The sequence below is a fragment of the Zonotrichia leucophrys genome, chromosome 25 (genome assembly GCF_028769735.1).
Source record: "Zonotrichia leucophrys gambelii isolate GWCS_2022_RI chromosome 25, RI_Zleu_2.0, whole genome shotgun sequence".
Classification (NCBI taxonomy): domain Eukaryota; kingdom Metazoa; phylum Chordata; class Aves; order Passeriformes; family Passerellidae; genus Zonotrichia; species Zonotrichia leucophrys.
In genome coordinates this window covers 1,510,839-1,527,930 of record NC_088194.1, presented here as the reverse complement: position 1 = coordinate 1,527,930, position 17,092 = coordinate 1,510,839, and the positions used below count along the sequence as shown (strand labels likewise).

Sequence of the window (17,092 nt, the reverse complement as noted above, 5' to 3'; positions counted from 1 at the left end):
CATCCTGCACCTCTGTCTGCATCTGCATGTTTCTGCAGTGAGCCTGGCTTAAGTCCAAAGTCCTGACAGCAGTCAATCCCTAATGCTTACAAACCCCTCTCATGGTTCCATCCCAACTCATCTGTCTGAGGAGCAGAGCAGGGCTGGACACCACATTGGCAGCAGGGTGATTTATTCTGCTGCAAAAGCCAATGCCCAGGAGCTGCACTGCAAGAGCTCCAGCAGCAGAGATATTTGGTTCCACTGCATCAGCCTCCAGTCTGTTCTGACACGTGGCTCTGACTCTGCAGCACCTTCAAGGGCTACTACAGGCTCAAAAGAAGGCACTGCTCAGTCAGAAACAGGCAAGGTGTCAACAGCCTTGAGCCACAGGTGTACTGACACAACTCCCTTCTGTCCACACAACATCCAGACTCCAGCAGCCTGGCAGCTCCTGCCACAACCACAGCCCCAAGGTCAGGCACCCCAGCAGACCCCACCAAGCTGAGCAGAAATGGGGCACACAGTGAGAGATCATACCCAGACTCACCAGAAGGGTTGAAGTTGATGTTCGCCCAGAGGATGTGGATGAGGACAGACTGTTCTGCTGGGTGGGTAATGCACTGACAGGAAGAGAAATAAAACATTATCAGACCAAGGTGAGAGCCAACATCAGTAGCACCATCCCATTTCCCATCTGCTTGAATGGGATCTTAGTCTTCCTCACTGCATCAGACAGACCCTGATGTCTGCTATAGATTCCTGCTTCTAGTTCAGAATTCCACCCCTCACTGCCTCACCTGCTGAGCTGGGCAGTGCTTGTACTGGGGAGCTCCTCACTGTGGCTCAGGCTGCTCAGAGCTGTTGAGTGTTGGCTGGCTGTGGTCAGCAGGGACGATGCAGACACCCCATCGTTGAGAGGGGCAATGCTGGGAGCAGAGGGGGAGTCGGATTTCACTGCAGGGCCCGTAGCACCTGAGAACAAAAAGCTTTGGGTTAAGGGCAGCTACTGGCTGAGGGGAACACAAGGGCAAGGATCAGCCAAATCTCAGCTAGAGGAGCTGCGAGATTTGGGGCAACATCAGCCAAATCTCAGCTAGAGGAGCTGCGAGATTTGGGGCAACATCAGCAAGTTCTCAGCTAGAGGAGCTGCGAGACTGGGGGCTCCCCTCAGTGCTCCCAAATAGTTATACACTTATGATTGTGTTCTATGTCTCACTTTACCCCAACACTACCACTGGCTCTGCAAAGAGCTTCAAGACTTCAGAAGAAGTGCCTTCCATGCACAGAGCAGAATAAGTTATTGTCATAGGTGACCCTTCAAGGATCAGCACAAAGCTGAATGTTTTGAGGCAAACAAATAATGTGAATGGCAGCAATTAGTCCAGCAAGGAAAGCACTTGCTATTAGCACAGATAAAACTCATTCAAAGCAGAGAACACAAGAGATACAGGACACCCACTGTACTGGCAAGACTCTTACCTTCAACAGCCTGTGTGGTTTGTAATGGCGTGGGCTGTACAGAACTGAAACCATTCTGAGGAAGAAGAGAAAAAAGGAGTATTGGGCATTACTGCTGAGCATTTCCAGAGGCAGAGCTAGTGCCACCTCTCTCTCACACTCCCTTGCACAGTTATGAAAAGGTTCTGCTACCAGACTGTGTTTGGGTTAGTCCCAAGATCCAGCCCCATGCCAGCAAGGTCCCCAAGTGTATATGGGAGAAATCAGTGCAAAAAGTTTCTGTGCTGCTGGTAGTCAGACTGCCTCAGCACTCTCAATCCAAGCTCATTAGCCAAACCTGACATTTCTGAACTGGTGTGCAGCACACAAGAACCAAATCCAAAACACAACACAAAATTCTTTGTCTGCATGTCCCTCTAGCAGGGTACATGACACAACACGTGCCCTGCACTCACCTTGAGCGCTGTTAAACCCAGCACAAAACACAACAGCCACAAGAGAGCTCTCATTAGAGCCCAGGAGCCACACAGTGAGGCTGTAGGATCACAGAACTCTTTGATAAGCCATTCATCTTTCCCCAAGACACATGACAAGTGAGGCTCACTCAGCACAATGGGTGAGCAAAGCTGTTGTCTTACCTTAGCCTGGGTCAGATCTTTCTGGGGCGAAGAGGAGATAGAATTTGGGTATCGCCTCGTCTGGGTGGATCTCTGTTCGTACAGTGGTCCCTGAGCACTGTTCTGGGAGGTAAATGTTGCTGTCTGTATTGTGCCACTCTGGTAACCAGACTCCTGGCTTTGATTGGACGAAATTGTGGATGAAGATTCACTACAAAAGGAAAAAAAGAAAAAAGTCCATTTTCATCCATTTTCTTCTGAAACAGCCCTGCTGTAAGCTGCTGGCCCAGACTGGGCTCTTCAAATACTCAAGATAAAAAGCCCCAAGCATCAGTAAAGGCACCACATGAAGCAGCCAAGCCAAGAAACATGCCCAGAGAGCAGCCATGGACATCCAGCTGCAGCCTTGCCCCATACACTGCTGTGCCTTAGGCAACACTTCATGAGCTGCCACCACTCAGGTCCCAGTACTCAAGGGATGGCCAGTTACTGAGGGTCAGCCCAACAGAAGACAAACATACTATCACAAATTATGCTCCAACTCCACTGTGTCCCAGTTTGCCAAGGCAAAAAGAAGGACAAAGCACTCAGAATCTGCTCACCAGAGACATGGAGCAGTTGTGCTGGGGACTCCCCATCTGTGTTTTCAACAACACACTTTAAGGCTAGCAGAAAAACAATTTTCTGTGCAAGTACCACAGGCCAAAGAGCCACAGAGCTGCCCTATGAGTCTGCTGGCAACTTGTGCTTTGCTGTTGCATACGTTGTCCCCCCTTTGTGACCAATGCACAGTCAGAAAGGGTCTACTAGTATGCACAAGACAACTCAAGTCCACAGGACCAACTTCCAAAGCTGCCTGCTTGGATTAAAGGCTCGTGGTGCTCACCTGGCCGAGCTGGTGTAGAGGCTGCTCTGAGGCTGGCTAACGGCGGCGCTGGTTGTGGGCGTCGATTCATACTCAGCAAGAACAGGCTCTGAACCAAACTGCAACGCCCCAAACTGCAGGTTTAGCCCTGAGATATCTGAGGAGCCAGGCATTTCCACAGCAAGTGCAGGAATCTGCAAGGCAGGAACAATAGAACAGGTCAATCATTCCCAGGGATTAGCCCAGAGAATGACTTTATTACCCTTGTTTCCCTGCACACAGTAGCAGTTATAGGCTTGCACCTCCTGAATTACACTGTTCAACCCAGGCAGGCACACAACTCCATCACCCCCACAAGCACTCACTGCTAACTAATAAAGTACTGGAATGAATAATAAAGTAGTGGAATGCTCTTCCCAGGGAGGTGGTGGAATCATCATCTCTGCATGTGTTTAAAAAAAGACCGGACATGGCACCTGGTGCTATAGTCTAGGTGCAGTGTTAGGGCATAGGTTGGACTCATGATCTTAGAGGTCTCTTCCAACCTTGTGATTCTGTGATTCTAGAATAGAGGAAGGCCAAGCCCAGACCTTCCCTGAGCAGCCCAAATGGCTGTTTCTGCAGCTCTAACACAACTCAATTGTCTATTTCCCCACCACTGCACCTTTGATGTTAACGATGCTTTTTTCTTTTGCTGCTTGAGCTTCTGCTGTGCTGGCTGGGGACTTGAGGACTGGTTGTCCGAGGAGCCTGGAGACATCTGGGGAACTGGATTGGTTTTGCTGGGCAGTGGTGAGGATGGAGGGGCCGGTGTGGTTGTGGAGGCAGTCACCACAGGCTGCTTCTCCTGCATGAACACTTCTATCATGGTTGAAGTTGATGTGAAGCCCTGACGCTTGGTGAAGGGACTATGCACGGAAGAGTCTGTTGGATTCTTGAGATCTATGGGACAAGACAGGGATAAGTTAGCAGGGTTTGTTTCCTTAAAAATAAATCAAATTCTGGCACTTAGCAAGAAAAATAAATCCTTTTCCTCGATGTTTCATCTTGAAGCTTGTTAGAGAGCAGAAAACTTAAGCATCTCTGCTCCCAGCCTCACACTCTTACTACCATCAATGCCAAGATTTTTTAAACTCTTCTTCCCTCAGTTGCTTCCACCACCCCTACAGGACAAAGCCAACTTGCCTGGCAAAGTCCTCCATTCTCCAAGAAAAGCTTGGCTCCAGAGTCCCTCGTGTGGAGACATTGCATATCAGCCCTGCACAGCACTTCCCAGCTCTGTTAACAGTCCTGCATTCCACTGCCTCACCCTTCTCCTGCAGGGACTGGGTATCTCCAAGCAACATCACTGCCTGGGGCTGCCTATCCTCAGGTTTTTGCACCATGTTCCTCCTCTGACTAAGCCTTTCCATAGTTTATTCAAAATCAACTCCTATTCTCCTGTGAGGCTTCTTGTCTGAGAAGATCAGAAGCTGCCAGCACTGACTGTCACTACGACAGGGCTCAAGTTTTCTTCAGCTTAGATTTGAACCAGAGCCATTTGCCTATAAAAAGCACAAGCTGAAGGAAATGACACTAGCACTCAGCCACAGCAAAACTCAGCTTCTCATCTGGAAAGAGCCTCTCAATCCCTGTTTATTCCCTCATGCCCAGTGACAGAGTTACTTCTTGTCATTTAACAGCAAATCCCCTTAAAATTCCCTTAAAAGATAACAGGAGTTCAGCAGGGAGAAGAGACTGACTAGTCTCATATTTGGGAGCTATTCTCCAGAGCAGCTCTTCCAGAACTTTTTCTGGCACAGCTTTACACCTGGAAATAGTTCTGCACACTCTAAGAGGCTCAGGAACATCAGATCCCTGGCCCTGAACCTGTCTGGAATGACAGATTCAACTGTTCCAATTATAAAAGGAACAGAGAGAGACTCACACACACTATTACATTTTAATCTCACTCACAGCTCTCAATTTTCCCAGCTCAGCTAAACTGGTTGTGAGCTTGTGAGCAGATCCTCTGCTGAATCCCTCCCAGCAGCTCTGGGGGAACACATTCCCTCCCCTGTGGGAGCTGCAGCTCCTCCTTACCATACTGCACCAGAGACGAGGTCTGTGTGGTGGAAGCCATGTCCCAGGAAGCAGCAGTGGTGCTCCCAGCAGGCTGGGTGTGCTGAGCTGCCAGCTGAGCCAGTGCCTGGGCTGTCTTGAACTGCTCCAGGAACTGGGACCCTGTGGTGCTGCTGCCTTTGGCCTCCCCGACATCTCCAAAGCCTTTCCCCAACATGCTCACCTGCAATTTCAACAAGGAGAAAAAGTCAATGGCTGCCATGGCTTGGAACTTGGCTCAGAGGACAGGAATATCTCTGAATATCATCCCAAATGCTCTGTAGCCTGCTGCTTCTCACTGGGTGCCTCACTCAGCACTCTGGAGCTCCAAATGCACACACACTGCTGGCAGGAATTTCTTTCCCAGCCTCCACCATGTGTGAACACAGGTATGCTCATCCCTGGCCCAACCCATGCCAAGGGGGTTACAAAGGAAGTTAACAGACAGGATCTTAAAAACCATATTGAATTATCCTCATGCATTCAGATGCACTAAAAGAAAAACATCAGGAGATCTTGGCTTTATAGTTAATGTGGTTTTGAAAATCTTTCCTCAACTCTCTCACCACGAAGTAAACAATTTTTATTTCTTTTTGCTGAAGTTACACAAAGCAGCATCTGCCCAAGTCTGTGCAGATCCCTGACTCAATGTCTCCTTCCTTCTCCTGTGGTGAATGCTGGGTGCCAGCATTCCATCCCACACCAGTCCTGTTTCTCAAACTGTTGGAATTGCAAGCCCTGGACCAAAAGAGCTTTTCCTTTTTTCCTTTAGGCAGGAATGAAGCATGTGCTGCAAATCTGACAAGGGAAGCAGGGGAGGAATTATCACAATTATTTCAAGTTGAGCAATGAACTTCAGGCCACTGCTTTTAAAGCAGACTAGCAAATTATTTCACTCTACCAGCCCCAAGCAGAGAGCATCAGGATTGTATTTCCTACATTACCCAAACAGACACAACAACAGGGGATAAAAGCAACCTCAGGCAAACACCCACTGACTGAGAGCAGCATTTCCTTACCATGCTGTGGTGAGAGAAGGAATTTCCAGAGGCAGGCTGGGATAGAGCACTCTGTTTAGAATTGCTGAACACCAGTGGCTGCGCCAGGGAAGGAGTCTGGGATGACTCCAGGTTTGTTGACTCATTCTCCATAGAAGAGGGTGTCTTTCCTAGCAGGACTGCAAGATCAATTCTGGGTAGACAAAGACCCACTGAGGTTAGCAAAGCTCCCACTTCCATGAGAACAGATTCCCCTTCAAGCCTCACAGATTTTACTTTACAAATTAAAGGAATCTGAAGAACACTAACTCACAACTGCCAGCAGCAGCCTCAAAAAGACAGACTGACCAAGCAAGACCCTGCATGGCCTTTGATTTTAAATAATTTTAAATTTACATTATTTTAACACAGCAAAATGTCCCCAAACCTGAAGAACTAGCAATAGAGCCTATTCTAATTCTATTCCTAATCCAGGACTAGGACCCAATAACTCCTAAATGAACTCTTCCATTGAAATCCACCCCACCTCATTCAGAGCTGCTGCATTTCAGCTAGCTAGAAAAGTTTAGCTGAAGATGGCAAATTGCTCCCAGACTCATGTGCCACTTTTCCCAGGTAAACAGCATCACCATGGGCTCTCACCTTTGTCCAGCTGTGATTGTCACATTCTCAGCAGGGAGAGGCACTGAAGACACATTGGAGGCTGTGAAGATCTTTGTCTCTGACAGCTGAAAGAGAAAAAAGGAAAAAAAAATCCAAAAGTGAGAACAGAATCTCATAAAAGTCCCTATGACACAAAGCACGTGAATGTTTGAGACAAACAGCCACAGGAAAACTCAAAATTCAAGTGCTTAGACTGAAACTTCTTTAGCATTTGGCTCCCATCAGAAGCAGCTTCTATTTCATGTTTCTCTCAGGCAAGTGCACAAAACATCTGCCAGTGGGGAAAGAAAACCTCTCAAATGCTTCTACAAATTTCCCATAGTCCATAAATCCCCTAGGGCTGCCCCAGGACTCTGGGCTGTGGCTCTGAGTCAGTGGCAGCACAGACCTGCAAAAGTCCCAGCACAGTAGGGGCAAGCATTGGTAGCAAAGAGAAACTTTGGATCCATAGCTAAGCTTCCATTGATCTGGGTTCATTTGGATGATTTGACCAACAGAGCAGCCATGGAAGGGAAAATAACATTGCTCAAAATCTGGTGGAGGTTAGTGAGGACCTGTGAAACATGGCCTGAAACATGTCTGAACATGAACAGCTTCTATTCCAGACTGAGGAGCTGCCACAAACTGAACTGCCAGAGTTTAAGAAGTAAATCCAGAACTTCTGAGAGCACCTCACACACACTGAGGGTAAGAAAGGCTCTCAGAAGCTCCCTTCTAGCAGAGACTGACTGAACAAAGTAAAGCTGCTCCTATCTCCAAACACAGCAGCAGTGCTTCCCCAGGTGGTGCCTGGCAAACACATTCTTGCTGTGCTTGCCCATTCTGTCAGCTGAGCCAAAATGAGCACACAGAACTAATAATCACACCAAAATGCCCAACCCTGCTCCCATCTGCAAGAACAGAAGTCCTCCCTTAGTTCAGAGAGGGACTGAAGCTCATTTCAGAAGAAATTTATAGACAGGCATTAAGAGAAGGTGCTACCAATGTCCACTCTCTCCTGAAGGAGATGAGGGGGAGAACACAGGTGGTGGGACACACCAAAGACCATGTCAGAAGGTAAAGTCAAGAGCTTCTTTTCCACTCAAATCACAAGGACCAGCTGAGGCACATGATGGGCACAAAACCATGAAACTGCTGCTGGTGTGAACAAAAGCAAAACTTCCCCAGCTGCCACACCACCAGAGGAGTGGAGCAAGAGCCCTGTGTGGAGTCAGGACAGTTTTGGAATAATTCCATCTTGCAGTTACAGGAAATGAGAGGAGCAGCCTCAGTGCCCCAGGAGATCTCCTCCAGGCTTGGGCCATAAGCTCTAGAACATATATCCTGCAGAAGATGCAACAATTATTTATTCATCAGAGCTCCTGGGGCTCAGTCCAAAGTTTAGGGAGGATGGGCTGGCAGCTCTGTGTGGGCAGACAGGACAGCAGCCTGCTGGCAGATGCACAGAGGAGATGGCTTCAGGAAATACCTACATCTTCATTCCAGTCCTCCGTGCCCCATTCTTCTGTCGCCGCCCTCCATGCACCTGGAAGGACAACAACAGGTACACAAGTTATGCATGCATCAAAGCTCTGTGTCCAACAGCTGGGGGAGCACTGGGGAGCTTTGCAGGCAGCCAGGAGGATTTCTAATTGCCAATCAGACAAGATAAAGCAGTCAACCTCAACCCCGGCTTTATGATCAAGATAGGATCCCCTCTGCCTTGCTGGGATGAAAAAGAGACTGCCAGGCTGGCAGACAGGGCAACACACACCTTCCCAACACCCAAAAGGGAAGCTGAGCTCTGCAAGGAAGCCCCAGCATCGTCCCCAGCCTCCTTGTGCCATTTTCCTGGCTCCCCTTGTACTGCAGTAGCTGTAGGTTTGTGCAAGCAGTGTTACCCCAGCAGCTCCTCCCTTCCTGCCAGCTCTGGCACAGGATTTCACCATCCAGGTAAACCTCAAGTTTCTATAAAACTTAAGGATAACTGAGCCATTCCCATAGTTCATCTTCCACCCCACAATAAAAAAAAAAAAAAAAATTGAAACCTCAGCGCTCCAGAACCTCCTGTGCTCAGGCAAATGGGATTCAGAAAAGAAAATTTATGGCACTAAGCAATTCCTGCCTTTTCTGTGACCAGTTTCAGAGATATGCTCAAAGTGTGCAGCTTGAAGTACCAGGGAGAAAAGCAGGAAACCTCAGCTGCAATCCAGCACAGCACAATTTAGGTGAGCAAAAATTTACCAGAAAATAGAGTTTTGCCTGGCTGCATTTTCAACTTGTTCCAATCCTTGCATCCATCACAGTTTAATTGCTGTACTTTGAATATTATGTGTCAGTTTCAGATTCCATTTAACAACTAAAATTTGGTTTGGGAAGAGAACAGGAGCTTTCACATCCCCAAAAACCTCAGAGCATAAAGCCAGTCCCATTTTGTGCAGCTTGCTTTCAGTTCACACAAACCAAATCAAGAAAATCTGAGAGCACCAGCAGGGTTAATCCTGAAGACACTCACTGGATGGAACAAGCTGCTATCAGCCCTTTTACAGCATTAAACAAGGCATGTGGGGAAGGAGAACATTCTGAGCTCTTCTGCAGGACACAGATCTCCCCCATACAGAACTTCACTTTTTATTTAAATAACCACTTGTCTAGACTTGGGGGATCTAGTACATGAAATAAGTATCAATGAATTATTCTTTTTTCATTGCTTTTTTTTTGTCTTGCTTGATGAATTGAGCCAATTCAAGAAGTCTCCCAGGATTTACTGTTTTATACATTCAAGTCTGAAATACAGATATTAATACAATAAACAATATTTGCTAGAGTGCCAGAAGTTTTAAGGCACACTGCCCCTTCCTCCACAGCCAGAACCATCAACACATTCAATGCAAAACCCATCTGCAGTTTAGAAACCTGAATTCCCATAACCCTTAGATTTTTGGTGCCTTTAGAGCAGTAGTGGGAAGGCTCCTTTCCAAATTTTCATGGCTCAGAAAGGTCATTCTAGCCCAAGGCTGACCCAAGAGGTGAAGTGGGAGCTGATGTACCTGCAGCTGGCCCAGAGAGCAGGAAGGCAGGAGAGCTGCCCCAAGAGTTTGTGCATGCAGGAACACAGCATGGGGCTCTTAAGTCTTGTTTGTTTGGGGAAAATAGAAGAAAAGCAGCACGAAAAGCAGAAGGAAACCCTGCAGATGAAGAACAGCCATTGACAGGGCTTCCCCAGCAAATCTACTCCTCAAAGAGCAGACACTGACTCAGCATGGCTTGAGGGGCACATGGAGAATCAAAGATCTGTGATGTGTTCACCAGGAACACTCCAGAAAGCTCCCAATTAGCACAGCATGGGAGGCTTTTTTAAAAAAACCAACTGTATCACTCTCCATCAAGCTCTTCTGAAGGGGAGAGCTGCAACACAAGCAATACCCTGAGCCCTCTACCACCATTTCAGAAGGGTGGTGAACAGCAAGCCTTCCTCTCTGCTTTCAGAAAGTCCTTCAAAAAGCTGCTGGTCTTTAAACTCCTCAAACCAAGCAAAAGAGGAAAAAAATAAAATTAAGCCAACAACATGTGCAAATATGAATGTGGTGAAGGAAAAAAAAAAATCCCATTGTGTCTCTAAGTTTTTCAAATCCCTCCCCAAATCCACTCTCTCTTCATTTTAAACTGGGAGACACCCAGCCTGCTCCTCCCACAGCCCAGCAGGCAGGAATGGATCCAGGCTTGTCACCCTGCACTAGGAAGGCAACACACCCAAAGGCCCCCACGCTGCACCTCGAAGGAATGCTAATCCAAACAAAGCCAAAGGGCAGCAAAAGCACAATGGCAGTGCTGGAGCAGATGGCCTTGTGCTGCCTGGGGAAGTTAAAGATTAACCCAAAATGCTCCAACACAGCAGAAGCTCTCCATGTGTCTGCCTGCTTCCAGGCCCTCGCAGGAGAGACTCCTCAGCCTCAACACTTCTCCTCCTGCCCTGCCCTTCAAGAGGAAAATGGCAAATTCTTCTGGAAACTCCCTTAGCCTCAACTTCAAAACCTCAGGTTAGATGGAGGAGACAAACAAGATGTTGGCCTGATTATGGACACAATGGAATTCTGTAGATGTGAGCAAACTGCATCCCCTCCTGGGTGTCTCTTGGCCTCCTAAGGATGATATTTGAGCAGGAAATCAGGCACAGAGCAGCTTTGCCATCAAGCATCCCTGTCATCTCCAAACCCACCTTCATCTTCAGCTGCAGGGAGGTGAAGAGGAGCAGCCAGGCAGGCTGAGCATGCCAGAGCAGCCTTTGGGCCCTGCTCACCCAGCAGCAGCCAAAAGCAGAGGCAAAGCACAGACAGAGCCCAGGCAGAGCAGCAGGGCTGTGACCCTGAGCAGGAACAGCAGGGATGAGGAGGAATGGCACAGGGACACCAGCAAGTCACAGTTTTGGGCATGTGAGACACAGGGATATGACACTGAGCTGCCTCACACCTCCTGCCCTCTGTCACCAGAGCTGCTCTGGGCATCCAGAAGCAATGGCTGAAGTTAAAATTTGCATAATCCACAGGAATTGCTGTTAGCTCGTCCCAATTTACATTCAAGGTGTCAACGTTAGTAAAAGCACAGTCAGAACAAAGTCAAATATTAATTCAAATGAACAAATTAAGAGAGAGAAGAATGACATATCCACAGATATTTCAGATTTTTTTAAAAAAAGCTATAAAGTAAAGGTATCCGGGGCAGTTAGTGCACCTGGATGTATCGTACCAGGAGCAGTGTCAAATTTTCGGGGATAATTTGACCCCTCACCCCCAATGAAATCAAGTCCTGAAACAAAAAAAAAAGAAAAGAAAGACAACCAGTGAAATTTTGACTTCAAAAAAAGTGTAGGTGAGTTTCATTGCCCCCATGTACACCAGTCACATTGTACCTGTGGATATTATTAATTTAAAGAGATGCCTGTGGCTACTAAATTGCAAACAAAACAACCACACACAACACAGGTGACCAGTGGTGTTGCACAATAAACTTTACAGCTGTGTTGTAGTACTAGAGCAAATCTGAGTTGTTTGTCAGAAAAATCTTCAGTTCTCCCACTTAACCACACTCTAACCCACTTCATTCCACAATTCCACAAAACACCAACACAGGGAAATGAAAACCATTCAAACAGAAGCCTGTTCCCACTAGACAGTTAAACTTCCAGCACACAGAGCTGTGTCCACTCCCTCTGGTATTTAAAACCCCTCCTCAGCTGCCAAGATGATCACTCTGTCTGCTGGTGTTTCACAAAAACACCCTCCTGCCACAATAGCTGTTTTCTGAAGGAAAAAAATGAACAAAACCCAAACAAAACCCATGAAAACACAAAAGAACCACCCCTCTCCCTGACACCAACACTATGGTAAAAGGTATCCCCTAGATCATGGGACTCTCTTTCCAAACCTATCAGTTTTTCAGCAAAACCAAGAAGTATGAAAGGAGTTTAAAGCACCACTAACACAGGTGTGGATGCTTCTTATACCCAAGATATGGTATTTACTTAAATACCATATCTTGATTGTGGAAAAATAGTTTGACTTTGCAGTGGTGCCAGATTGCTCCATAAAAAAGACAACAAAAGCACCAATGAGCCCTGCCCTCCTTCCCCCTCAAAAAAGGCTCTTTACAGTCAAGGACTGTGACTGTCCCATTCTCACACTGCAAAATCTGAGCTCACCTGTGTCTCAATATTGTGCAGACATGAAACAAAACCCAGAGCACCAATTTTCCAATGCAGGAGAATGTGCAGAGGGCAGCTGGGTGCTCAGAATCACCCAGCAAACAAGTTTGCTTCAAACTTGGAAGCAAGGAAGGAAGGAAGCAGAACTGCTTTCAGCTCCTTTCTGTAACAAAATCCTATCCCCACCATGGTTTGAGCAAGATGATCATGAAAGCAAGAATGCTCTCAGTACCAAAATGAAGAGCAATACATCTGACTCCAAGTAATTCTCTGGAGGATGCACGAAACACTTGGAGATCTTGGATCTGCCTATCACATCACACTACAGTTTATAAAATGAGAAAACATACTGCTACTTTCCAAGCAGTAGCATGGTTTCTACAGGAAAACAAACAGAAGTGAGTGTTCCTGTGCCTCTGTCAGGCAGCAGCACCCACAAGCTCACCCCAGAGCAATCACCCAGCTCCCGTTTCCAACGTGCAAAGGGTGCAAAGTACCAGGGTCAGTGAAATCCATCTCTGAACCAGCAACCTGTTCTTCCATCCCTGAGCCTAAACCTGCCTAGAACATCCTCAGTGCAACTGGATGGAGGCAAATCCCCCTCACACAGTGACTACAAGGCAGCACACTCATGGCAAGGCTCTTACTTGTGCCATCATCCGGCTCAAAGCTCCCGGTGTTGTTCCACGTGTTGTTGCTGTTCCCGTAGTTCTCATCCGTGCTGGCTGGCTCAGCGTAGTCAGCTGGGTTGAAAGTTCTGCAAGAAACAAGAGGATGGGAATGGAAACTCTCTGTTAAAGTGTTTTCAAAGGAATTGATTTTATTCAGAGTATAATACATGTCACAAGGCAGCTCTCTCAGCAGAGAGATGCTTCAGCTACACCAGACATCCCGAGTTTAAGTTACTGTGAGGCAGCTTGGGCCTCATTAACAAAAAAACCAAAACCCAAACAACTTCCCCTCCCCCCAAAAAAACCAAAAGAACGCCCCCAAACAAACAAAAAAATCCTCAAAAAACTCCAAACAAAAAGATCCTCAAAAAACTCCAAACAAAAAGATCCTCAAAAAACTCCAAACAAAAAGATCCTCAAAAAAACCCAAACAAAACCAAAAACTAAGCAATAGACCCAACAAAACCAAAAACTAAACAATAGACCCAACAAAACCAAAAACTAAGCAATAGACCCAACAAAACCAAAAACTAAACAATAGACCCAACAAAACCAAAAACTAAACAGACTCAACAAAATAAATAAAAACCTCAAAAAAAAAACCACAACCAAAAAACCCAACCCAACAAAACAAAAACAACAACAACAAAAAAAAGGGAACAGAAATGAGTGACACAAACAGTACCATTCATGCACAGACTTTTATTTTTGCTCTGCTTTATGTCAGTGAAACTTACCCCATGCCTTGGGCAGAAAATCTTCCCCCTCGCCGTCCAGAGCCACCTGTAAACACACACACATGCACTGCTGTCCTTTGGCTCTACATCCCTGGGCAAAGAAACACTTGAACAACACACACAGGGGCAGAATATGAACGTGGAGAGGATTTTCCTGGGTTGATGGGATTGCCAGCAACATCTTTTGATGTGTGGGAGTGACCTCAGCTGGCTGGCAGCATGATTATCAATGCATCCATCCAGGCTAACATGAGATGTCCAGCTGGCACAAATCAAAGTACTGGACCCCAGATTCTGATTTCTGCAGTATGTGACCTCAGCAACAATTCCTAAGCAGCAGATTTTGGGGTAAAACTAATTTCTGCCCCAAGTATTTACAGTCCAAGCCAGTAGTAGTGCTCAGATACATGTATAATGATGATGAAGAGGCAGGTTCTGTTGCTAACAAGCTATTGGCCACCTGCTAAAAGTTAACCTTGAGTTTTTTAACTTCCCACTTCTGTAATAAAGCACTTTTTTTTTATCCTAACTCCATGGATGTGATGCAAGAACAAGGTGCTGTTTCTAGCATATTTTAGATGGGAAAGCAACATGTAGGTACTAAAAGTGAGCACAAGAACAGAAAAATCAAGTGCATATGCTCAGTTTGGCAATTCCTCCTATAAAAGAAGCTTTGGAACCTCATGGGAGATAAATTTACTGCTAAAATTCTGCTCCTCCCACCCCCTGAGGACCCCACACGCCGTGTGTACCTCGGCCTCGGCCACGTCCCCGCCTCCCTCTTTCCGTGCCTCTTCCAGACGAGCCTCCACTCTTACCACCATCTAATCCATTCTCCTGGCCCCTAACTGAAACACAGAACAAAGCAAAGACAATTTCAAGACTCATCCTGCTTTAAACCACATCTCAAACCCCAAAATGCAGTGGCTGTGTGGGGGAGAAGATCACCAGGTGCTCCCTGAACTGCTGATTTAAGCTGATGGTGAGGCCATCACACAAAGAATCATCTCAGACAGGGGAGCATTGAACAAATCCACACATCCAGATGTGTCTGCCCAAAATTTGGCTCTGCTGTGTGTTACACAGCACAGTGCTTCAGTGGGAGGGTTTTGGGGTTATTAAAGGGAAGCTCCATACACTCTCTTCCACGGGTGGCACCTCGGCCTCGCCTCGGCAGCCCTCCACGTCGTCTGCTGAAATCCCGCTCCCGATCCCGGTTCTCTTTGCTTTCTTCACTGGGTTCTGTCTGTCCACTCTCCTTCTGTCCTGAGACACCTTTCTTCTTCCCAACCATCTCCCAGGAATGCTGGAAGTTTGCAGAGGGGAAAGAAATGAATGCCAGTTAGATCAATGAAAGGTGCAAATCCATGAAGATTTAAATGTGCTACAGAGAATGTAACAGGGGTCTCCTCAAAAACGATTTCCAGATCAATTTTTTAAGGAGTCTCTCAGTCTACACACAGCACATCATCCTCCTTCAAGCCAAGCTTTCTTACAGCACACAATCTGCGGTAACAGGAGATGAGTTATTCCATTTCTGCAAAGATCTACTAAAATTCTTCAACAGAGATGGCATGATACTTCTAGAATTCAAACACGGATATATTTACCTTGCTTGGGGGAAAAAAAGCCTGCCATTTCACACAGCTCACCAGGAGCTCTCAGAATAACCCAGGTAAATGTTTCATAGTGATCAGCAGTCAACATTTGGGCTAAGTTCTTCCAGCAGATGCAAGTTATTCACAAAACCTCTCCCTTAAATATCATCTGAGATGGAGAGAAGCATCACAGAATTTAACCAAGTTCAGCTGCAAAATGTTAAGTGTGCCTCCAGCCCACTGCCATGGGCCTGCACCCACGTATCTTCTAACAGTTGCAGTGGTTTCATACTCTTAAACTGCACACTGTTGGAGCAATTAAAAATAGTCTAAAGTCATTTACAATCACCTGAAAACACAACTGGCAGACAGCTGGGTTTCAATGGCAGCATGCACAGTGACAAAAAACCCAACAACACAGTGGCACAAACTGTCATCAAACCCAAGGCTTCCAAAGTCTTTCTCCATAGGTATCTGCCTTAGAAATAAACTTTAAAACTACAGTATTCCAAGTAAACATTTTTCAAGTAAATGTTTTTTTTTTTTTTAATCAAGTTTAATCCAATGCTAAGATCATACCTGCTCCTTTACTGTTTGAAACACAGTACATTAACAGTGTCTAGCTCAGCAGGCAAGCTGTCTTCAGCACCAGAGCACCCAAGCAACTAACAGGACTGTTTCTTGTAAAAAAAATCCCCTTTCTGGGATTGCTGCACAAACCAGACCCAGAAGCAGCTCCAAGGTGCTGACCAGTGGCACTGCAGGGGCTGCCTGTGCTCAGAGATGCTGTGACCACAAGGCCACCAGCCTGGATCAGTGACAGCCCAGCATTTCTTCCACCCTGCCATCCTCTCCATGGCCCTGCCCTGCAGGAGCTCCTGCTGCTCATCCCATAAAGGAGGTGCTGCTGCTCTCATGAGCAATGGGTTTCTCCACCAACCTAATCTGCTGTGATAGCAGGGGTTTGTTCCTGACTAGAAGTCACTGGTTACAACAGATGTGCAGGAGAACACAGCTGTACCTCAGAAAGGCACATCCCTATCATTCCCTTTTCTAAAAGGATTTCCAAAAGCCACTTTGTTCAGTTGTCAATGGAAAGGGCTTTCCAAAGACAAGGTGGAATGCATACATGTGTTGTACAAAACTTGTCTGAAGCCAAAGCAAGCAGAGAACCAGACACTGGAGAGCAGCTGCAACACACAAAATATAATCTGGGGTGTCCAGCTCACCCACATACCCCCAGGTCTCATCACAGGCAAAAAAATGAGCTTAAGCAGAATATCCTAAAATGATATTTAGACTCTCAACTCAGAGTTGAGTTGGCTCCAAGCAAACCAGGGTGCCAGGAGGATATGTGATATCAGCAGTGGTTTGGAAGGATCTCACATTCCCAAGCTTTTCCTTGCTCTGTAACAGTACTTGCATCTCTGCTGCCTTTGTCACAAAAGGAGTGACACCCTGCATGCAGGAAGGTTCCTCCTAAGCAAGCACTCTTCTTCTCGGCGCTGCTCAGGCCGTTCTCAGCTTGCCTGAGAAACAGCAGCCAAGCCCAACTCCACAACAACAAACAGAAAAAAGGCCCTCAAAACCATGGCATAGGCAGCAGCACACAAACCAATCAGTGAATCACTGAGAAATGAATCTTTAGGGCCAGAGACACAAAAACCACATTGCTCTGACAGAAAGGAACCCCAGCTGACACACACCTGCCTTTCAATGCAGG

General features: G+C 46.6%; 1 protein-coding gene across 4 annotated transcripts in view; it reads right to left on the bottom strand.

The window, feature by feature from the left end:
* Positions 1-17,092, bottom strand: part of UBAP2L (ubiquitin associated protein 2 like) — a 29,970-nt gene that overhangs the window by 6,967 nt on the left and 5,911 nt on the right. For 3 of the 4 annotated variants that reach the window (XM_064732626.1, XM_064732628.1, XM_064732627.1), the window contains exons 5-19: positions 14,909-15,077; positions 14,524-14,619; positions 13,772-13,817; positions 13,011-13,120; positions 11,409-11,468; positions 8,156-8,208; positions 6,663-6,748; positions 6,042-6,213; positions 5,005-5,206; positions 3,587-3,864; positions 2,944-3,116; positions 2,079-2,268; positions 1,462-1,516; positions 780-954; positions 530-602 (exon numbers count right to left, since the gene is read on the bottom strand). In XM_064732626.1, the coding sequence (XP_064588696.1) occupies positions 530-602; positions 780-954; positions 1,462-1,516; positions 2,079-2,268; positions 2,944-3,116; positions 3,587-3,864; positions 5,005-5,206; positions 6,042-6,213; positions 6,663-6,748; positions 8,156-8,208; positions 11,409-11,468; positions 13,011-13,120; positions 13,772-13,817; positions 14,524-14,619; positions 14,909-15,077 (1,938 nt within the window). The remainder of the gene's footprint in view (positions 1-529; positions 603-779; positions 955-1,461; positions 1,517-2,078; positions 2,269-2,943; positions 3,117-3,586; positions 3,865-5,004; positions 5,207-6,041; positions 6,214-6,662; positions 6,749-8,155; positions 8,209-11,408; positions 11,469-13,010; positions 13,121-13,771; positions 13,818-14,523; positions 14,620-14,908; positions 15,078-17,092) is intronic. The other variant, XM_064732629.1, reaches the window with a different exon arrangement.